This window comes from Meles meles, chromosome 3 (assembly GCF_922984935.1).
Source record: "Meles meles chromosome 3, mMelMel3.1 paternal haplotype, whole genome shotgun sequence".
NCBI lineage: Eukaryota > Metazoa > Chordata > Mammalia > Carnivora > Mustelidae > Meles > Meles meles.
Genome location: NC_060068.1, coordinates 107,402,004 through 107,425,224, shown reverse-complemented (window position 1 = coordinate 107,425,224; position 23,221 = coordinate 107,402,004). Strand labels below are relative to the sequence as shown.

The 23,221-nt window shown below is 41.4% G+C and overlaps 1 protein-coding gene across 4 annotated transcripts; it reads right to left on the bottom strand.

Moving 5' to 3' along the window:
• Positions 1–1,061: 1,061 nt before the first annotated feature.
• BRD8 (bromodomain containing 8) lies at positions 1,062–23,150 on the bottom strand. 4 transcript variants are annotated; one of them, XM_045999835.1, is made up of 22 exons: positions 22,911–23,149; positions 21,885–21,981; positions 14,591–14,660; positions 13,708–13,757; positions 13,375–13,497; positions 13,170–13,250; positions 12,322–12,386; positions 11,501–11,637; positions 10,748–10,966; positions 10,213–10,357; positions 9,112–9,321; positions 8,418–8,698; positions 7,616–8,068; positions 7,226–7,319; positions 6,978–7,024; positions 6,000–6,214; positions 5,745–5,837; positions 5,490–5,558; positions 4,923–5,100; positions 3,595–3,699; positions 3,072–3,116; positions 1,062–1,430 (listed from the first exon to the last, which is right to left on the bottom strand). In XM_045999835.1, the coding sequence occupies exons 1-22, from the start codon at positions 22,927–22,929 to the stop codon at positions 1,371–1,373; spliced, it is 2,856 nt and encodes a 951-aa protein (XP_045855791.1). In that variant the 5' UTR covers positions 22,930–23,149; the 3' UTR covers positions 1,062–1,370. The 4 variants fall into 4 exon arrangements, with proteins under 4 accessions (XP_045855791.1, XP_045855793.1, XP_045855792.1 ...); XM_045999837.1 differs by having other exon boundaries at positions 22,907–22,925; XM_045999836.1 differs by lacking the exon at positions 3,072–3,116 and having other exon boundaries at positions 22,911–23,150.
• Positions 23,151–23,221: the final 71 nt, after the last annotated feature.

The following is a 23,221-nucleotide window of genomic DNA, read 5'->3' as shown; positions in this document are numbered from 1 at the left end:
CTTTAATCCAATGTGCTGTTAAGCACATCTGTCACCTTCCTACCAACCCAGTCTGTATCCTTTAATGGATCTTCTCTACTATCTTCTCTCATTTTTAGGGCTTCATGGCTTCTACCACATGCAAGTTTATAGACTGCTTTGGGAATATATACTTTTCTTTTTTTTTTTTAAAGTAGGCTCCACACCCAGCGTGGTGCCCAATAAGGGGCTTGAACCTGAGATCAAGGCCTAAGCTGAGATCAAGTCAGATGCTTAACCGACTGAGCTATGTAGGCACCCCGTATTATAATTACTGATCTTCTAATTCTTGGATTGACTGACTTCCCTTCTGTCACCCCACAAGACTGTGTCTTCTACTTCCTTAGCATCCTAACAAGCTTCACAGTTTAAGCCAGAAAGATCTGTAACTTCTATTATCTTTCTTAAACACATCTTTTTCAAGAAAACTCAATGTACCAGACAATACCTTATTAATGTCCATTTCTGTGTAATATAAGGCTCTTAACTGGTTCACCTTATGGAGTTAATTTTTACTTAGTAACAAAAATTGGAATGAACTCAGATGATAAATTTCCCCTTAAACTGATTTGAGCCTTCAAATAGCAATGAATTATAAAATACACAAGAACCCTACATGTAGAATCAGGAAGGAAATAGTGTCATACTGTCCTAGAAATACCACCTGCTAAGATAGTACACTAAGTAGGACAAATGTCTGGGATAAAAGTCAGTGCTACCTTTGTCCATGCTCTAATATTCATTAAAAGCAATACCATAAACAGAACTCTGAAAACCTTAAGTTTCCCAAAACATTCAAGAAAAGCTGAATAAGATTATTCTCAATACACAATGCAACACTTTAAAACATTAATTATAAATTCAGTCTTGGTTACTTACCTTCTCTAGGCTGTTGAATAGTTCATATTATAATACCACATCCCCCCCACCCAATCATCTCATTTCCAGATGATATAACAACTATCATGCAGAAAAAAATCTCAAGCCTCTCATACACACACATATACACATAGAACACACCAAAGGCTAGAGTTTTATTTTCTTTCACTTTATTGTGTACACACACACTTCACAGGTGTTTTGTTTTAAAAAGTCTGTACACTTCACCAGACAGTACAAACTAGCTACAATCTGCTAGCTACACATGAGGACATTAACATAGCCCATGATTTTTGCCCTACAACAGGCAATTATGCTACTCCAACTCTCTGAGAGAGTTTCCCCAGCTCATGTCACATGGCCCAGGTGCCTCCTCTTCTGTAACTTCCACTTCTGGAACTGGGCCGACAAGCCCAAGCTCTATCTTGTTTACTTCTACTTCAGGTTCAGCTCAATGAGGATACTCTGAAGCTTCACTTTTTCATCTTCATATCTGCTTCAATGGCACAGCGGCGCCCCCTGGTGCCCCCATCCTAGACGACAGGCAGACAAAGAAAGGGAGCATGAGTGAGTTGATCAGGAGGTTAAGAAAAAAAGTTGCAACAATGCTGGGGATGCGGTATCTTGGGGAAGAAGGAAGAGAAATCAACAGAAAAATCCAGGAAATGAGAGGTACAGATCTGTCTTCCCACAGAGTGAGCTAAAAAATTCCTGGCAGTAGTTTGTGAAAGGAAAAGCAGGACAGACTATTTTTGCTCCTGCCCACCACACAGGTCACTGGGGTTTCACCTGGGGTCCCAAAGAATGACTATCAGTCATCCCACCCAGGCCCCAAGCCGTGTTCAAAGAACAGGTAGAGTAAAAGAAAGGTGGGAGGGTCAGAAAGGGGAGTGGATAGTGAGATTCTTGGCTAACATACCTGTCCAGCTGTTGGTCCCTATAAGAAAGGCCTTTCCTGCAGACTGACCCTGGCACTAGTTCCCTAGCACCTCCTGACAGTTGTTTTCCATGAGATCAGGACAATCAGAAGGCTTCTTTCCATTTGCTGCTCTCTCCCTGCAGCCCAGCTCCTTCCTCTTGTGCAATACTTTGCTGTCTTCAATAGATAAAACATCCTATTAACCAGCTTTGCAACAGCCAACCAATTGCTTGGGGATCCAGAGTCACTGTTGCAGGCCAGTAAGAAAGAAGGGAGATTACAGTGTTCCGTCCGTGGTACAGGCTGATGCCTGTAGGCAAGATGAATTAGTGAACACTTTTGCTGGGCTAGGCCATTTTTACATTTCTAACATGCAAGGACTCAAACTTTTCAGACCTCATGAACATAAATAAGCTGCCTTTGAGGCGACATTAACAATAAAAATACCACCTTGCATTTGTTTAACACTTTAATTTTTTTCAAAGCCAGTTCCATACCTTGATCTCATTTTATCCTCACAACATCCCTGTGAGGTAGGCTGGACAGGTATCTCATTATATTAGTTCCATCATACAGATGAGGAAAACAAGGTTACAAGAGATAATCCAGTGAGTTTAAGATCATGTGGTTTTCGAGCTGATGCTCTTCCATTACATCATGCCTCAGGGCCCCATAATGAACAGTCAGAAGGTCATTTAATGCACAGAGGAAAACAGTAAGTCTTTAGGACTCGCTTTACTAAGTATATCGCTAATTCTACAAGCCACTACTGTATGCAGTACTCATCGTTACTAATATCCTTAAATTTTACTGAGTATTTGTGTATCAGGCATCAGTCTTGCAACTCAACATTAGGGGAAGAGGAAAAAAAATTATGTGCTGAGTATCTGCTGGTATGAGGAACACTTATAAAAAGCCAGCTAGCAGCTGCTGCTCTGGGCAATCTTATATGCAAGAAAAGAATTGGCAAAAGGTGGAGTCAAAAATGAGGAGCAGGTGCATCCTATATCCTTACCAAGAATACCTCATTTCAGTCCAATGAACTCATAAATAGTCCCTACCCAGCCCACACACACGCACATGCAGAAAGACAGGAATGCAGAAAATGAGACAGATTCTTATTCAATGACCTGAATAAAGAGAAGTTCAAGACATTGCCACAGTCTGCATGTTGGATTTCCCTCTGCCACCCACCCCCAGCAGGAGCAGAGAATCTCTGTGGCAACACCACCCCTTGCAGCCATTCAATACTTACAAAGAGAGAGAGAAGGAAGGCAGGAGAGCCCATGGGGACACTGTCCTGTTAGAGGACAAACAAACACTGATCAGGTTCCACAGAAACTCTCAGCCGCAAGCACCCCAAACCTCAGGACAGAGACACAAGCACCACACGCACAAAGACAAAATTTAAAAACTCAAGAACAAGAGGAAAGAGATCCAAAAGCAGTCTGGCCATTATGGTTTCTGGAGCAGGAACTGATGGTCCCCAACTGCTGCAAAAGTCATTTCCCCCACCTTGTAAGCACTCACCCAGAGAAATTAATAATCCACTCATTCAGCTCACAATTTCTCAAGTGACTGACTGGACCTTTCAGTCGCAGCAAGCAAGTGTTTTCGACGCATGGATGAGTACATCCAAAGATTTGTATGTCTATACACCACTGGAATATAGAAGCCCAGCAGTCACCAAGTACCAAGTAGTAATCTAAGGCTCCTTGGATGCTTCAGACTTCTAGCTCTGGAACACTGGAATACAGGCTTTTTCTTGGTCTCCTCACCTTCTCTGAAGAATCTTGTTTTCGGGTAGAATCTCTCCCTCGAAGACTTTTAGCACTGATCCCAGATTCAGATGTCTGCATAATCAACTGTGTGGCAAGGAATTGCTACAGAGGAAAGAAAGACAGTTGGCCCCTGAGACCTGATCGTAGGGAAGAAATAAGATACCTTTGACTTTGTAAATAGGACTTCATTTAATATCTGTTTGCAAACAGCATTCAAATACTTCTCGACTAATTGAAAGTTTAGCATATTAGGGTTTCATTCTAGTAAAAGGATCTAAATACCAAATATCTCTAACTTTTTGGCTAGAATACAGAATAAATCTCTCTTAAGAATGAGAGAGAGAGGAGACGCCTGGGTGACTCAGTTGGTTAGGCCACTGCCTTCAGCTCAGGTCATGATCCCAGGGTCCTGGGATCAAGTCCCGCATCGGGCTCCTTGCTAGGCAGGGAGCCTGACTTCTCTCGCTGCCTCTGCCTGCCTCTCTGCCTACTTGTGTGTACTCTCTCTCTACGACAAATAAATAAAATCTTTAAAAAAAAAAAAAAAAAAAAGAATGAGAAAGAGAAAAAAACAAATGAACCAAAGGCCTTTAGGAATTTAATTTAGCAGACTAAGCAGATATAGACAACATCCCTTCAAGTTCAATATCCCAAAGGGTGCCAGACAGTCCAACTATAGGACAGAAGTAGATTATCTATGATAAAAAGGAAGAATAAACCATTTGTTGAAGGTCAACTATGTATATACTTAATGTAATTTAAAAATATGCATTCACAGGGCGCCTGGGTGGCTCAGTGGGTTAAGCCTCTGCCTTTGGCTTAGGTCATGATCCCAGGGTTCTGGGATCCAGCCCTGCATCAGGCTCTCTGCTCAGCAGGGAGCCTGCTTCCCCCTCATCTCTCTCTGACTGACCCTCTGCCCACTTGAGATCTCTGTCAAATAAATATATATACATATGTGTGTGTGTGTGTATATACTTATGCAATCACCATTCTATAAAAAAAACTATTCCCCCCAAATATTTAAAAATATTTAAAAAATATTTAGAAACTGAAGTATTTAAATTCCCCAAATATTTAAAAATATTTTAAAAAATATTTAGAAACTGAAGTATTTACCCAAGAAAGGAAGAATATTCTCTTAACTCTTTTACCAATTCAACATGAGAAAACCAACATGAATCCATCAAGAACATAATGTTCCTGTGTCCCTGAAGACTATTCCAATTAAAAGTCACCAGCATCCTTTCCCGACATCAGTATGAATCCTTCCCCTGAGTATTTTCATTTCATCCTTGTTAAAACACTAAAGATCCTCAAAGTACCTGAATCTGCTCTAAGACATCTCGCTGCATTTCTACTGCCATATGATAGACATCATGGTCCGAGCTATTATACATTACAGCATTCTGGAACATCAGCATAATATCACGCTGAAATTCAGCTGTGCTGCGGATCAGTCCATTTTCAATGTTTTTCTTAATAGTTGACAAATCCATAGGCCTAAAAAACAAAACAACAGCAACAGGTAAGTGGAGGGGAAGAGGACTCAAATGGATCCAAATATATTATTATCACACAGATCTTCTCATACATACTCTTAGTCTTAGCAGCCAGGGCTGAAATGCCAACCCCTCATCCCACAACATGCACTTAATCCAAAAACCAAAGTCAACCTTTATAATAAGTATTGGCTAGGACAGGTAATAAAGAGGGTTAATTCTTGGAGACTATCTTTGGTGATCCAGCCACTGAAATGATCCTTACCACTTGGTCACCTTTACTCACATCAAAAACACTTGCTTTAAATATATCGTTTATAGTAAAAATCCACTAAGACTGAACAACTTACAATTCAGGCAAGTCAGCATGCTGAAAGGATAATGGCTTACCTCTGTACAATGCTATGGTAGCCAGGTGCTATATCATCTGTAACAGGCTGCAGGAAGACATTGGCATATCTGTCCAGAAAGAGTAAGGTGCAATTACTGACTTACTCTTCAGAAGCACAGGTGAGGGAATCTGATTTAAGTAGGTGAAGACTGTAAAAATCAAAGCCACCAATCCCACATAAATCCACCCAGACTTCTTTCTAGTCACTGAGGAGGAGCAGGAGAAAAACTCCTAGGTGACTGGTTAAAACTCACCTATGATTAGCTGCAGCTCTCCATACAAGCATGATAGCTTTCTTCCAGATTTTCTGTGCCTGAATAGCTTCCTGATCTTCACTACAGACAGAGCTGAAATAAAGAAACAAAGGAGTCCCACTAGGCATTAAGTCCAAAAAAATAAAAATAAAAATAAAAATAAAACAAAATAAAATTCCTAATCATTTCTTGCCAACTATTAGCTCTAGGCCAGGAGGAAAGAGAAGAAGAAAAAGAAGAATCTCAGATACTCACAACTGTGAAGATGCAGGGCTGCTGGGAATGGAGTCTGCCAGTGTATGGGACTGCAACGTAGCATTGTGAATGCTAAAGCCATCATCACTCTCACTCACAGGGGGTTCATTATCCATTTCTGACAAATAGCCTTCTCCTTGATCTTCTTCCTTAGCCTCCTCTAGGCTGGCCACTTCACTCACTCCATCTTCCTCCTCATCCTCACCTGGGGCATCCTTAGACACAGTGTGCTCTGGTTAATGCAAGCAAAGCTATCCAGCAAAGCATCATTAAACATGATCTTTTTGGGTTAGATCAGTTCTAGATAACGGCCTCACACTGCTTCCTGACTGAGCCCTCTATCACTTATACTACCATCTACGTACACTCACTGATCAAGTAATACAGAACCTGGACAAAGAATAAGACCCAGGATCTTTTTAAAAGGAAGAAAAAAAAAGCTACTTACTTAAGACTAAGCTAAGAGGCGTTCCTTCTTTCCCCTTGCTCTTGAGAGGAATTCTGACCCTGGATACAAAGTTATCAAAAATAGTTTTTATTTTGTGTCTCCTCTGATGGAGCAAGCTCACATCGCATTACTTTAAATCTGTTTGTTACTACCACTTTAGTAATTCTAAAAAGAAAACTCTGGATAATTTTCTTTGGACAGTTTAACTAATAATCTGATTTCTTAAATGTTCTCCCTGACTCTGGCATCCCTATTTACTCCACATCACTCTGGAAGTATCAAAGCTTCATTGTGCATTATGTGCAAAAGAAAGCTCTGTGTGATGTTCACAAACTCTTTCAGATGGGAAGCACATGTGGCCACAGTACTGCCAGTATGCCTAACTATCCACTGTAACTTTTCCCCATGCAACTCCTTAACCAGTCTCATCTCAGAGAGTAAGATGCATGTTTACTGTAATTCATTAAAAAGGTAGTACTATCGGGAAATCTAGTCACACAGCAAGAGGAATAAAGAAAAGTCTGAAATACCTTTATCTGGCTTCCAAAAATAGTCCCTGATTCTTCTTTCAATGAGTCTGCAGAGGAGAGAAAGACTACCTGAAGATTTTTCCACCTTAGCCTTCCCCTTCCTATGGACAATAATCCCCTGCAGCTCTCCTTTCCATGCTGACCTATTCTACCTCCTCTACTTGCCCACAACCCACAATCCCTCAGAAGCCAAAGCAAAGGATTTCAAGTTAGTTACAGAGTACAGAATTTCTGGCCTTACTATTTACCTGACATTTCAAACTTGTGCTGAGTCTCTGCCTCTAGAGGATCTTCGATGGGATTGGAGACATGTGATGGAGACAACATGCTTTCAGGAGATGCCTGAAGACCAAAAAGAATAAATACTCTAAGTACTGATACATCGCTTCAGCTGACACAAGTTTATTTTTCAATGATGAGACTACAGAAGCAATTTTAAGTCCTACTCATGTAACAGGAATCGAATGGACACCTTACAAGGAACAGGATAAGCGTACGTAGCAATAATCATACCTGTGGGCTATGGACACATCAACCATGTGAAAATTCAGGAACTCAAGAGGAAAACCAAAGGCCTGAACAGTCACTTCTTACCTAAGGTATAACCCTCCATCCTCCCAGCCCCTGATTTTAAATACCTCTGTCTTCACAGTTGTAAGTGGAGTCTCATCGCCTTTCCCACTGGGAACATCTGCTTCAACAATCTCTCCAGTGGCAATACTTCTGGGTTCCTCGTCTAAGTCCTGACTCCTGAGTTCTGGTGGCTCCATACTTGTGGCTGGAACAACTCCAGTTACTATTTCTGGAACTGAGATGCCTTGTTCTGATTCTGCAGGTTCCATTTTAATTTCAACACTGGGCTCCCTGATGTCTACCAGTTCATGGATTCCTTTGTTTTCTGTTTCCTCAAAATCCAGCCTTTCCTGCTTTACTGTCATCTCTGGTGCAGGGAGAGATACTGGCTTGTCCCGCTCCTGCTGGATAGGGTGCTCCCAGGGGCCAGGCAGGGACTGGGGATCATCATTCTCTTCACAGAACGACAGTGCTGCTTCTACTGCTGCCACATCCAGCACTTCAGGATGATCATCCACCTGTCCCATAATACACACAACTGTTGAATTCACAGAAATAAGCCCAAGTCCCTCAATTCTGTTAGCACCAAATGAGATGGCCTCAATCTGTAGCTTCTCTCTCCATCTTCTCCATGTAGTAGAAACAACCAATGGACAGGTTCCTGTCCTGAACAAACCAGTAACATCGGGATGGCTGGGCAGATGACTCATGTGAGCGCCAAAGGGCTTTAGGACTAAGGAGATAGAGACGGGCAGAAACAGAACTGCTTGTTTATTTAATTCTTACTACAAGAAGTAAGGAGAGGCTGAGGAGAGAAGCCTATGTAGGACTCATGAGACATTCTTTTGGGCTTTGCTAAATATTTACCTTGTCCTCAATGATGGCAATAATGTCTCCAACAGTCTCGAAGTCCAGCTCTTCACCTGTGTAGGACACAGCAATATCCATCTTCTCAGCCAGATCTAAATCTTCCTTCCCATCTATACTGGGAGCCTTTGATCCCCCAGGGGCCTCTGCTACCCCTGATCGGAAACACTCTTCTTTGATAGAATTGATGATCATGGAGATTTCACTGCTATCCATGGAAACAGTCACAGTATGTGGGTCCCCTACAGCCTCCATGGGGACACAAGTGTCAGGCTGACTCACTGAACAATAGGAAGAGAAAAACATTTCAGAACCTCATTTGATACCAAGTGACCACCTCAAGATCAACCAAGGCTACAGACAGATGTCAAGCACCCATACACTTAAGCTCAGAAAAAGTTATCTTAGATCTACATCTTTGTATGTCTTCTTGTCCCCAGTTTTATCTAGAAGAAGGCTGAGAACATGTTCTTAAGCCCACTCATATTTATACACTTAGCCCTTTTCCCCCAACACATAAGTGCCCACCCACATCTTCTCAAATTCTTATTTTTCTAAGGATAAAGATGGTATGTGTCCATGGAGAACAGAACAGAAGCACTGAATTGGTTGATGCTCTTGGGTCCGCTCTAACTGAAGCTCGAGAAGGAATTCTGGACCTACTGGCTGCTCAGGGCGCAGGTCAAGGACGCACCTGGAGCTACACTCTCAGGAGTGGAGACATCCGGAGCAGAGGATGGTGCTGGCAGCGCAGGCATCATGACAATGGTAGCCTGGGACACAGACTCTACAGGGGGTGGCACAAGTTTAACTGGAGGTTCACTGGCAACAGTAGTGAAGGAAGCGAGAGGAGTGGTGAACTGTGTAGGACCAGCTTCTAAAAGCCGGGAAAGAGTGGGAGCACCTAACAGACAAAGAGGTACATAAAACGAGGTAAGAGGAAAGCACATGAACAAGAAGCAATAGCCACTTTAAGACTCAACCAAGAAAATTTTTAGTCTCAAAGAATGAAAAGAAACTTCTCTGTTGAATAAGACTATCTATACCCTTACTTTTTCCAACCTTACTAATAAAGATCTTCTTCCAAGTTAGGAATGACCCAAAGCACTAGAACACACAGTGTAGGTCAAAAATAGGCGGTAACTTTTTTCCCAGAAGAAAATTAAACAGTAACAACAAAACCATGAAAAATTGGTATGAATAAATCTATCACTTCTGCAATTAAGCATGCCATACATCACCCAAATTCAATACCATTCAAATATCCCTAAGGTTTGATATTTTGTCAAGTTTTTTCTTGCTTTATTTTATCTCACTTAATTCTCATGACATCCTTGTGAAGTACACACACTGCAATTAATAAAAGAGGAAATTGAGGTTCATGGGTTAAACCATCTACCCAAGGCCACAAAATCAGTATGCGGCAGGCTTGACACTATATCCAGTTCTCTGGCTTCAAGTCTCAATCCCCTGTACTATAACCTCAGGTATCTCTAGCACTCTTCCATAATTTCATAAGCCCCAGGGAAGCAGTTTTACTACTAACTTCACTCTTCTCTTTGATATGTATGCTGTGGTCATCCAGAGCTATTTTTAAAGTACTGACTTTGAAAATAAGAATGGATTTACAATCTGGGGCACTACGTGGTTTAACAGGTGAAGCAGCACCAAAAAAAGTCGGGCTTTACATCTACGACTGACAGTTGCTTACTACTAAAGGCTAGAAACCAAAGACAATCAACACTAAGATCAACATCTGTGAAGTAAAGTGGGCAACGGAAAGGTATTGACTTACCTGAGGCAGCAGGGGAGGCCGAAACAGTGTTGGGTGTTTGCTGCATTTCCCCACCATGTATCATGGGAAGAACCCCGCCTACCTCCAGGAGGACACCTGTACTGTTCAAGTGGCCAGAAGCCACAGCCATTTCACTCTCATTGACCTACCAGGGAAGAATAGAGGTGAAGGCTACACTCAAGCTTTCCTTTACTACCACTTCCCAAAAAAAGCTCCAGCAGTTGACCAAACTTCACGAAGTTAATATCCAAAGAGAATAATTTCAGACCCAAGGGAAGCTCTAATTTTAAAAGTTATTTGATAAGAGTTCTCTGGAGAAGAGAACTGAAATAATTGTGGTTTCAGATAACTCAGGACCCAAGGACACTCAACTTATTGGTTGTTTCTGTTTTTGTTTTTTAAATTAACATTTAATTAGGAGATCTCTTTCTCTTTTGAACTTTTTTTTTTTCCATGTCATATTTTAGGTCCCAGGCACTCCCTTCCAAAGTACTAAATCACCACAGCTCTCAAACACCCACAGAAGTCTCCATACCAGTCTGGGGCTAGTAGGCAGGAGGCTGCCCTTCTTCAAGAGCTCTGACAGCAGAGGGGAGGGGGGTGGAGTTGCTTTCTGTCCAAGCATCTTTTTCTGGGGTGAATCATCTGTTACTGGGGTCATGGGGGCTTCTAAGGGTGCAGAGCCTGGAGGAAGGGTGTCAGGAATCCCAGGAAACGAGGTGACTGGGGTACTCGGCAAAGTCCCAGGGGTTACCTAAGAGACAACAGAGAACCTTTATCTGACTTCTCAAACTCTGGAAGGTTCCCTACTAATCTGGATGGGTTAGCGTGTCTAACTATTTCATTATTAGTCCTGAGTGAAACTGCCAAGAAACCCTCTACCCCTCCTGCTCTCAGACACTCCATTCTTCCCCACGGTTTTTTCTCTTCTACCCACTCAAACCCACAATGACACAAATATTCCACCCAACCTGTCTTTTACAATCTGCTTAACCACTACCAATATTCTATTCACAAGAAAACTTACTTCCATAGAAATTTTATAAGACTAGTTTACTTACAAATAATTCTTAACATAGTATTTTACCTATCTCCCAAAAGGTCACAAGGCTCAATGTTTTTAGGTCCATCCTTATCTTAGAGCACAGAACATGGTACTTTAAGTCTTTAACATTCAGACCAAGAGAGGAAAATGCCTCTAGGCCAAAAGTCATTTCCTCATCACTCAGTTCTCTGCTGGCTTATTGCCCCTTTGCTGATCAATTCCTGCAGATGAAAATATACTCACTCCAGAGGTGGCCTCTTCCATAGTCGTTGCAGTCAAGTCTCCAAGTGGATAATCACCTCCTGGGGAGGCAGAATCTATAGGAGAGCGGACCATCACAGTGGGTAATCTCCGAGGGGGTGTTTTTACTGCTTGACGAGCTAGAACATAAAAGACAACGATTACTTAGTCTTTAAGATTAAATAAATGAAAGTAGACACTACTCTGCTATATTATAATAAAAGACTAATGGAGATGTTGCATAATTAAAGCTGCATTATGAGTCTGGATTAGAAATGTTTAACACTTCTGGGAAACAGGTAACTTTTTAGATTCATTTTTCCAAAGCATAATTCTCACACTAAGCAAACTCACTAAACTATCTCAAAGGTCCTGAGGTAGGAAAGTGGTTCAAACATTCCTCAATAACCTCTTCGACAAGTTATTAGGTCTCTGCTTTTAACAAGAGGGAAAGACCTCACTGGCTCAAAGCATGTATTAGACTTACAAATGCTTAAGTTCTTATCCAAAGAGTGGGCTATTCTTAATCTTCTTACAGGACTTTGAATTCTAAAAACTTAATGATGTTCAACATTTATTTTAAGCCTTTGTGTCCTAAAATGACCCAAAGTCTAGTGATAACTGAGCAGAAATCATTTTCCAAGAGTTTCTTCCTGAATAAAAAGGGATGTTTTTACTCTGGTAAAAGAGAAGAGGATACAGAACAGTATACAAGTAAATAAGCATCAGTGGATTCTATCTTACAATTACAACAGTCTTCAGCCGTTACTAGCATGCGGTACTCTATAGTTAATGGTTAAACAGAGTCACCATGTTCAGTTTACCCTGATATGCAGCATCTGTAGCCTTCCTCTTAACTTCTGCCTCCTCTTCCTCCAATTTCTTCTTCCTAAAGAGAGAAGTAAGAGTAAGATCCTAGCCAGCTCTAGTTCCCCTGTAGGTCACAGTACCCTACCTTCACAAGGAAATTCTCTGCCAGGCTAGCACTTTCTGAAGGAAAGGCCTAAAAAAGAATCCTTAGCAGCATAACAGGAAATGTTTTACAATTTTTTTAAGATTTTACTTTTAGGTAATCTCTACACCCAATGTGGGCTCAAACCTACACCTTCAAGATCAAGAGTCACATGCTCTGACTGGCCAGCCAGGCACCCCTAAAATGGGAAGATTTTTAGTGTACCCCCTAACTACCAGCTCTTCATTGGCAAACTAAAGCACTTTTTTTTAAAAAACTCATTTCTAAGTTGTTGTTTTTTTTTTTTAATATTTTATTTATTTGACAGAGAGAAATCACAACTAGGCAGAGGCAGGCAGAGAGAGAGGAGGAAGCAGGCTCCCCGCAGAGGAGAGACCGTTGCGGGGCTTGATCCCAGGACCCTGAGATCATGACCTGAGCTGAAGGCAGAGGTTTTAACCCACTGAGCCACCCAGGTGCCCAAACTAAAGCACTTTTCAAGTCAAAACTAAGTTATGGCCTCACGTTGAAATATGCCATCACATTACCTTCTACAACTCACTCCCCCCTCCCAGCTACTAGGCCACTCTGCAGCTTCTCCCTTCCACAATCACTCAAATCTAAAGGGGTGGCAGATGGAGGAGATAAGCCAGATTACTTGAGGTGAAAACGGGATAAAATGAGAGAGATGTGTACAAAAGGAAGAACAATATAACCCACATCACAATGTCATTGCAAAGCTCATCCAGTCTGCTGTCCATGTGCCCAGCTTGAATTAGTTCTGCATCTCTTTTCAGCCGTCTAGAAAGAGAAGTAATAAGTTAACTGGGTTTTTCAGTCTACTGTTTAAAAAATTCTGACCGGTATAAGAACTCAGCACCTTTAGTCTCTCCCAACCACTTCGTATCTTCTCTCTGATAAGTACCTATATTTTTCTTGGGTTTCCTTTATCACTTTCTTTAGTTCCTCAACTCGTTCAGCGGTCAATTTCCGAACAATGACATCTTCAACGGTTTCAACCACTTCTCCTTTTTCACCCCGTTTCCGTCTGTAGAAAATTTAAAAACAAAAACAAGTATTTTAATAGAAGAACATCTATTCCGACTCCCAACTGCTTTGATCCTCTCCACAATTTAACCATAGATAACTCTTGCTCTATTTTTTAATCACCAGTAATGTTAATAGATATAAAGCAGACGTCCACAGTGGACACTTTCCACTGAAGAGATGTAGCTTGAATGTCTGGCTTTGTACTTACTTTGGGGTCTCAGTGGTCTCTAGAAGCTCTGAGTACTGGGAAGCACAATGCTATGGAAAAAAAGTAAAAATATGATGAGCAAGCCTAGAAAGAAGCAACCTTTCAAAGTTTTACCATATCAGATTATCAGATCTCTCTTAAGATATGAGTGGTTTCTAGGAGGGCAAATTACTCTGCAGTCACATCAGTTAAAACTACTCAATACCAGGCGGTGCCTGGGTGGTTCAGTTGGTTAAACATCTGCCTTCAGGCCAGGTTATGATCCCAGGGTCCTGGGACAGGGTGCTGCATCAGACTTCCTGCTCAGCAAAGAGTCTGCTTCTCCCTCTATCCCTCCACCCCGACTGTGAACTCCCTCTCTCATACTCTCTCAAATAAATAAAATTGTAAAAAAACAAAAAAAAAATCCTAAATACCAGGACACAGAAAAGGGAGTCTTCTGACCTAGAATTCATATAGTTAGGGAAAAACAACCCAAGAGCCAATACTGATAGTTAGTATCTACTGAGTAATTACCATATGCAAGGCACTGTGCTAAATGCTTTATAGGTATTACCTTGACTAAAACTTTACAACAATCCTGAAGCAACTTTTATCTATTTTACAAATGAGAAAACTGAAAATCATGGTCCAAAGACTCTAACTGAAGTCATATTAAACCTAGATCTTCTAACTCCCAAGCTTAGCCTCGTACATATTATGTTACACAGATAAGAAAGTTTATAATATGAACACACATGAAAGAATTGGCAAACAGTGGGTAAAATGAAAAGGTATTCTCAACTATGCTTTCTCTTCATGGCATTAAAGGGCAGGGCCCAGAAGGAAACCCACTTCACATCTCTTAAGACTGCTCTAAAAGAGCACTTGCTTGGGAACTTACTTTTTGAGAGAACCAGTCTGGAGGGCGGCCAGGTTCTGCAAATGGCTTGATTGCTCTGCTAACTGATACCCTACACAAAATAAGAAAACCATATTACACATGAAACGGGGAAAAAGGGTGATAGGGGGAGGTATGTTAAGAGTTCAAGGTTTGGAGTACAAAATTTAGAACAATAAACTGCCACCAGGAAGTATTCTGAAATATGTGACTACAGAAAATGACACAACCACTTAAAATTTATTTGGCGGGTGTGGGGGGACACCTGGGTGGCTCAACTGCTTAAAACGCCTGCCTTTAGCGCAGGTCGTGATCCCAGTATTCTGGGATCGAGTCCCGCATCACGCACCCCTTACTTAGTGGGGAGCCTGCTTCTTCCTCCACCCCTCCCTGGCTTGTGTGCTTTCTCTCTCACAAATTAAAAAAAAATTTCATTTAGAGGGAAAGTATCATTGCCAAACAGTTTTCCTAGGTGATATATTTCCTGAGTGAAGTGAAGGTATTAGAACCTTGTACATTATCATGTCTGTGCATTTGGGCAAGTATTTTTATGTTGATTTTGGTCCTTTTGAAAGAGATGTGTCTTTTGAAAAATAATTTGTAATGTATTCCAGACTAAAAAGTTATCTTTTGATCCACTAATACAACTCCTAGGAATATATTATTAAAAAAATAATCTAACAAAGAAGCAAGTACCAAGAAGAAAGCACCATGTAGACTTGATCAAACTGACAGTTAAGTTTTTCCGAAATGCCTGCAGGGGATGTTTAACTTATGGCATTTCACCTCTATAAAATATTAAATAGGCCATAAAAATAATTATGAAATATATACCACATAATAGTAACTGAAAAAAAAATGACACAACTTTCTACTATGATGCAATCATACAATCTTTTAAGATTGTATGTAGATTGTATTAAGATTGATGTAGACAATCTTTTAAGATTGTAAAGATAGGGGCACCTGGGTGGCTCAGTGGGTTAAAGCCTCTGCCTTTCGCTCAGGTCATGATCCCAGGGTCCTGAGATCGAGCCCTGCATCGGGCTCTCTGCTTGGCAGGGAGCCTGCTTCCTCCTCTCTCTCTCTCTCTCTGCCTGCCTCTCTCCCTACTTGTGATCTCTGTCAAATAAATAAATAAAATCTTAAAATAAAAAAAGAAGCTGTAAAGACAAAAAACAAAAACAGGTAAAAATAAAAACAGGACTAGAACAGGATCAAGGAAGAGTGTAGGGCTTTAACTCCATCTATGTTTATTTCTTTAAAAAGATCCAAAGAAGGACAACTGGGTGGCTCAGTTGGTTGTGCATCCAACTCGATTTCTTCTCAGGTCATGGTCTGAGGGATCGGAGATTAAGCCCTCTGCTAAGCTCAGAGCCTGCTTGAGATTCTGCTTCTCTCTCTGCTCCTCTCCCTGCTCATACATGCTCTCTCTAATAAATAAAATTTTAAAATGTTGAAAAAGATCCAAAGAAAACATGATAAAGTATCAAGATTTGTTAAATCTAGTCTGGGTACATGGATTCTCTGTATTATTCTCATACTTCTCTTGGTTGAAAGACTACATAACTTTATTTTTTAAATGTATTTTTAAAGACTCTACTGATTTATTTTAGAGGAAGAGAGAGCGCACACATGAGCTATGGGAAGTAGAGGGAAAGGGAGAAGCAGGCTCCTCGCTGAGCAGGGAGCCCGATGTGGGGCTCTATTCCAGGACTCCGAGACCATGACCTGAGCCAAAGGCAGGCGCTTAACCAACTGAGCCACCCAGGTGCCCAGAAAAACTAGGTTAACTTTAAAAAGAAAAAAGTTTTTAATATCTGTGTTGAAATAATGGTATCACACAGCTCTTTTCCTTTTTTTTTTTTTAAGATTTTATTTATTTATTCATCAGAGAGAGAGAGAGAGAGCACACAAGCAGGCAGAGAGAGAAGCAGGCTCCCCACTGAGCAAGGAGCCCAATGTGGGATCACGACCCGAGCTGAAGGCAGCAGCTTAACCAACTGAGCCACCCAGGCACCCCAACTCTTTTCCTTTAAAAGTTCAACAGTTCTATGGATAGCTATTATCAAAAAATAAGGTTTGATCCATAATTTACACCTTAGACCAAGAAAAGCCCCAAATGAACCAATAATTTAAATATTTTTTAAAAATTTTACCATGAAAGTATTAGAAGAAATCAGTGAATTATTTTATAATCTCAAACTAAGGTAGAACTCTCTAAATAGGTCAAAAAATCTAGGAACTGTTAAAAAATTAGGGCCACCTGGGTGGCTCAGTCATCAAGCCTCTGTCTTCAGCTCAGGTCATGATCCCAGGGTTCTGGGATCAAGCCCCACATAGAGCACCCTGTTCAGTGGAGAGCCTGCTTCTCCCTCTCCGTCTGCTGCTCCTCCTGCTTGTGCACACGCACGTGCACGATGCGCTCTCTTTCTCTCTCCCACTGTCAAGTAAATAAATAAAATCTTGAAAAAAAATTAATAAGCTACATTTTAAAAGTCTTAAAGTAAAAATGTTACCATAAATAAAGCCAAATGGCACACTGGTTTAAAAAAAAAAAACTATCTCATAGCTCAAACAAATGGCTAATCTCCCTAATGTGTAAGGAGTCCTTTCCCAATTAAAGAGAAACACTAATAAACAGAAAAATGGGAAAATGCAGTTTACAAAAAAAGAAATACAAGTGGCTCTTTAACACACGAAGATATTCAACCTCACCCGTCATTAAGATTAATGTAAAAGCAAAACATGAGGGGCGCCTGGGTGGCTCAGTGGGTTAAAGCCTCTGCCTTCGGCTCAGGTCATGATCTCAGGGTCCTGGGATCGAGCCCCGCATCGGGCTCTCTGCTCAGCAGGGAACCTGCTTCCTCCTCTCTCTCTCTGCCTGCCTCTGTGCCTACTTGTGATCTCTGTCTGTCAAATAAATAAATTAAAAAATCTAAAAAAAAAAAAAAAAAAGTTAAAAAAAAAAAGCAAAACATGAGATTTCTCACCTTTTATAATACTGTCAAACATCAAAAATATCTAAAACCAGGTCATAGAAAAAGGGGCATTCTGATACATTACCGATGGGAATATAAATCGAAAGAATCTCAGAGCAGACAATTTGAAATATTTATCAAACTCTATGAACACCTACATTCTTTGACCCAGTAATTCTATTTGCAGTTAATAAATAACTATGCAAGGCTTTATCTGTATTAGCAAATGTCCATCAATACAGTACCAGTTAGTTTTTTTTATTTTTTATTTATTTTATTTTTTTTAAAGATTTTATTTATTTATTTGACAGAGAAAGATCACAAGCAGGCAGAGAGTCAGGCAGAGAGAGAGAGGAGGAAGCAGGCTCCCTGCCGAGCAGAGAGCCTGATGTGGGCCTCCATCCCAGGACTCCAGGATTATGACCCCAGCTGAAGGCAGCTGCTCAACCATCTGAGCCACCCAGGTGCCCCTCAAATAACTTTAAAGGTGAAATCTGGGTATCCTAGGTAATACTTGTTCTTGAACCAAATTAAATGGTAAACCCCAAGACAAAATGAATCACACTAGTTTGATAAATCAGATTAAAAATAGTATAAGAATACTTAAGTCAAAATGGAGTTTTATTTATTTAAAAATATATATATATTTAGAGGGGTGCCTTTTCCCCCTACTCTGTTCATTCCCTCTCTCTCAAATGAATAAATAAAATCTTTTAAAAAAAAGGTATTTGAGGGGCGCCTGGGTGGCTCAGTGGTTTAGGCCACTGCCTTCGGCTCGGGTCGTGATCTCAGGGTCCTGGGATCGAGTCCCGCGTCGGGCTCTCTGCTCGGCGGGGAGCCTGCTTCCCTCTCACTCTCTCTGCTTGCCTCTCTGCCTACTTGTGATCTCTCTCTGTCAAATAAATAAATAAAATCTTTAAAAAAAAAAAAGTTATTTGAAAAATATGTAATGCTGCAGAAATGCTAAATGTGACCAATAATGGAAGCCTTAGCAAACTCATTTGAACAATTAAAGTAGTAGAGATGTACCACATAGACACAAATTTGAAAATTAAGTAATTACAAGACTTAGGACAATTAAAAGGTGTCCTTAGGGGTGCCTGGCTTGCTCAGATGATAGAGCATACAACTCCTGATCTGGCTGTAGGGAGTTCAAGCCCCACCGTGGGTATAGATACTACTTAAAAAAAAAAAAAGAAGAAAAAGAAAAAGGTTTCCTTAAATCTTGAGGAAAAACACAAAATGTTAAAAATAAAAGAGGGGTAGAGGCGCCTGGGTGGCTCAGTGGGTTAAAGCCTCTGCCTTTGTTCAGGTCATGATCTCAGGGTCCTGGGATCAAGCCCTGCATCGGGCTCCCTGCTTAGCGGGGAGCCTGCTTCCCTCTCTCTGCCTGCCTCTCTGCCTGCTTGTGATCTCTCTATCAAATAAATAAATAAAATCTTTAAAATAAATAAATAAAAAATAAAAGAGGGGTGCCTGGGTGGTGCAGTCAGCTTACGTTGTGGTTTCAGCTCAGGTTGTGATCTCGGGCCTGGTGAGATGGGAGCCCCATGTGGGGATCCACTCAGCACACAGTAGCAGGCTTGAGGCTCTCTCTGCCCCTCCCTTCCACTCCCCTTCCCAGTAGGGGCTTTCTTTCCTTCTCTCTAAAATAGATCTTGTCAATCAGAGAAAGGCAATTATCATATGACCTCACTCATATGTGGAATTTAAGAAGCAAAACTGGATCACAGGGGAAGACAGGAAAAAATAAAATTAAGATAAAATCAGAGAGGGAGACAAACCATAAGAGACTCTTAATCACAGGAAACAAACTAAGGTTACTGGAGGGAAGGGGGTGGGAGGGATAAGGTAGCTAAGTGGTGGACACTAAGGAGGGCTACTCATGTAATGAGCACTGGGTATTATATAAGACTAATGAATGGGGGCACCTCAGTGGCTCAGTCATTAAGCATCTGCCTTTGGTTCAGATCATGATCCCAGGGTCCTAGGACTGAGCCCCACATCAGGCTCCCTGTTAGTGGGAAGCCTGCTTCTCCCTCTGCCTGCCTCTCCCCACTGCTGGTGCTCTCTCTCTCTCAAATAAATAAATAAAATCTTTAAAAAAAAAAAGGATGATGAAACAATGACCTCTACCTCTGAAACCAATAACACATTACGCATTAACTGAATTCAAATAAAAATTTTAAAAAACAAAGGAAGAAAAAAGTCTTTTAAAATAAATATAAAAAAGGGTATGCACTAGAAGTAAAAAGCTGGAAACCACAGTTCTACTTTATGGTCCTTAAAAAGAAATACTGAGGGGCACCTGGGTGGCTCAGTGGGTTAAAGCCTCTGCCTTCCGCTCAGGTCATGATCTCAGGGTCCTGGGATAGAGCCCCGCATCAGGCTCTCTGCTCAGCAGGGAGCCTGCTTCTCCCCTCTCTCTCTGCCTTCCTCTCTGCCTACTTGTGATCTCTGTCTATCAAATAAATAAATAAAATCTTAAAAAAAAATAAAGAAGAAAAAAATACTGAGTGCCAAGACAGTATCAATAGGGAAAGAATAGTGTTGTTAACAGAGACTGGATAATGGGACATATCTATGTGCAAGAGACCTCTACCTTACAACATATACAAAAATGAATTCAAAATGGGGTGACTAGCTGGCTCGGTTGGTAGAGCATGCAATCCTAGATCTCAGGATTGTTGAGTTCTAGCCCCAACCTGGGAGTTGAACCTACTTTAAAAAACAAACAAACAAAAAAAAACCCTGAAAATGGATCACAGACCTAAATGTGTAGAGCTAAATCTATAAAGGTTTGACAAGAAAACACACAAATAGGGATGCATGGGTGGCTCAGTGGGTTAAAGCCTCTGCCTTCGGCTCAGGTCATGATCTCAGGGTTCTGGGATTGAGCCCCGCATCAGGCTCTCTGCTCAGTGGGGAGCCTGCTTCCTCCTCTCTCTCTGCCTCTCTGCCTACTTGTGATCTCTGTCTGTCAAATAAATAAATAAAATCTTAAAAAAAAAAATCCAAAAGATGAGAGCATTTTTCGAAGAGATATAAATGACCAATAAGCACATGAAAATATGCCCAACATTAGTCATCAGAGAAATACAAATCAAAACCACAAAGAGATACCATTTCATACCCACTAGCAAGACACACCCTAAGTGTTGTCAGGCATACGAAGAAATTAGGGCCTTCATTCATTGCTTGTGGGAATGTAAAAACCATGAGGCTGTTTTAAAAAATAGTTCACGGGCACCCGTGTGGCTCAGCCATTAAGCATCTTGCTTCCGCTCAGGTCATGATCCAGGATCCTGGGATCCCGTCAGGCTCCTTGCTCAGCAAGAAGCCTGCTTCTCCCTCTCCCCTTGCTTGTGTTCTTTCTCTGTCTCTGCCAAATAAATAAAATCTTAAAATAAAATTAAATTAAAATTAAAAAAAAAAAAAAAGTTCAGCTGGAGGCGCCTGGGTAGCTCAGTTAATTGAGCCTCTGACCCTGGATTTTGGCTCAGGTCTTGATCTCAGGATCCTGGAATCAAGCCCTGAGTTGGGCTGCATGCTCAGGAGGAAGTCTGCTTAAGGAATCCCTCTATCAAAAAAAAAAAAAAAGAAAAGAAAAAAGAAATAAAAAAGGAGTCCCTCTAACCCCCTAAAATAAATAAATAAATCCTTTTTAAAAAATTAAGGAAATTGGGGCGCCTGGGTGGCTCAGTGGGTTAAGCCTCTGCCTTCGGCTCAGGTCATGATCCCACGGTCCTGGGATCGAGCCCCGCATCTGGCTCTCTGCTCGGCAAGGAGCCTGCTTTCCCCCTCTCTCTCTGCCTGCCTCTCTGCCTACTTGTGATCACTCTCTGTTAAATAAATAAATAAAATCTTTTTAAAAAAATAATTATTTACAAAGTTAAGGAAATAGTTCAGATGGTCCTCGAATTACAGAATTCCATTTGTATGAAATTTCCAGAATAGGCAAGCTACAAAGAAAGGAGACCGAGTATCTGCCTGAGGGTGGGAGTGGGGGTGAATGCTGAGGAGGTGGAGATTGTACAGTGACAACTAAAGAAGGGATAAGAGATTTCTTTTAGAAGTAATGAAAATGTTCTAAAATTAGACTGTGATAATGGTCACAGAACTCTGTGAATATACTAAATTATGTGTATATACTACGTTAATTTTATTTAATTTGAATTAAATCTCAATAATGCTGTTAAAAAAGAAATACTGCTTAAACGCTAGTATGATTAACCATAGGAATCCACCAATGTAATAATAAAAAAAATACCCAAAGTTTCTAAGACCCAAGAATGCAGCTATCTTAGATATCTTACCAATTTTGATCTCCACTCCTCATGACTGAAGAGGCTAAACAGAGCTTCTCTCGGATGGACCATGGCTCTGTAGGGCCAGTACTCAGCAGCTTGTGTTCTAAAAGGAGAAAAGTCTTAGAGAACAACCACTGAGGCACTAGTTCTAAGGCCCAAAGGAAGGACTAAAAGCCTAATGCAAAACATCCCACCTTGTAGGAACAAAGTGAGTTACCACACACAATCTTGATTTTCACCTCTGTCCTAAAAAATCATCACTATTCATTCCCTGCAAACTGCACTGAGTATCTGTCAAAACATTCTACTTCTTCAAATGACATGGCTACTTTGTTTTATTTTAAAAAGGCAGGGGAGAATGCCAGCGTAAGAATAGGGCAGTTCTCCCGAAAGGCCCAGTTTGAAGACTACTTGATTCCAATTTGAACTCCAGGGCTTCTTTCCCAGGATTCCCAGCAGCCACTCCCCTCCCCCATCCCGCGCCTCCTGCCCTGCCTTCTTCTTAGCATAAACTTGTTTACTTCTCTCCGTACTTCAACCTCCCTCCAGCTGTCGGGCCTAAAATACATTCTCAGCTCAGTGTGCGAAACAGGAAAATGGCTCAGATCCACATAACGCAATTTCCCTAGCGGCCGAAAAAGCTAAGAGTTAAAGTACCCCATTTCTCTGGGAGATAGACCACGGGCCTCACAAACGCTGGCCAGAAACGAACGGCTGAGAGCCGGTTACTCCCCATGGCTCGCAGCATCTCTTCGTCTGAGCCCCTTTATCTCGCAATCCGCATAGTTCCCAAGCACACAAGGATTCGCTGAGCTGCTTCTCTCAAATCTCCGCAGCCTCCCTGAGACACAACACCCTACACTTCTTCTGGGCCTCTAATCGTTAGTCTTCACGATACGGTCAAGCGCAGGTCTTTCAAGACCCTGGACTCTTGGGCAATCATTGCTCCTAACCCCCAAACGTGTGACAGAAATCTGGTACCTAGCCTGTGGTCTAAAAGGCCTTCCACGCAAAAATAGCAGACATACTTACTACCCGTTCCTGTCGCCATCTTGGTCCTGAAGTCTCCAGTCCCTCAGGGAAGAAGGTCTGGCGCGGCCGCTGCCTGGGAACTCTGGGAAATAGAGTACGGGAGTTTGTTCGCGATGCCTCCTGGGAAACGTAGTCCCATCCCCAGGATGAACAAGCCCTAAACCAGGCTCCTTGAGTGCTCCTGGAAAGGAATGTGCTAAAGAGGATGGCGCTGAAGCCTCAGAATATCCTTTAGGTTTCTTAGAAAGAAGCTCCTAGGGAGCAAAGCGCGAAGAACTGTAGGCGGCCCAACTCCAAACGCCGTCAGTTGG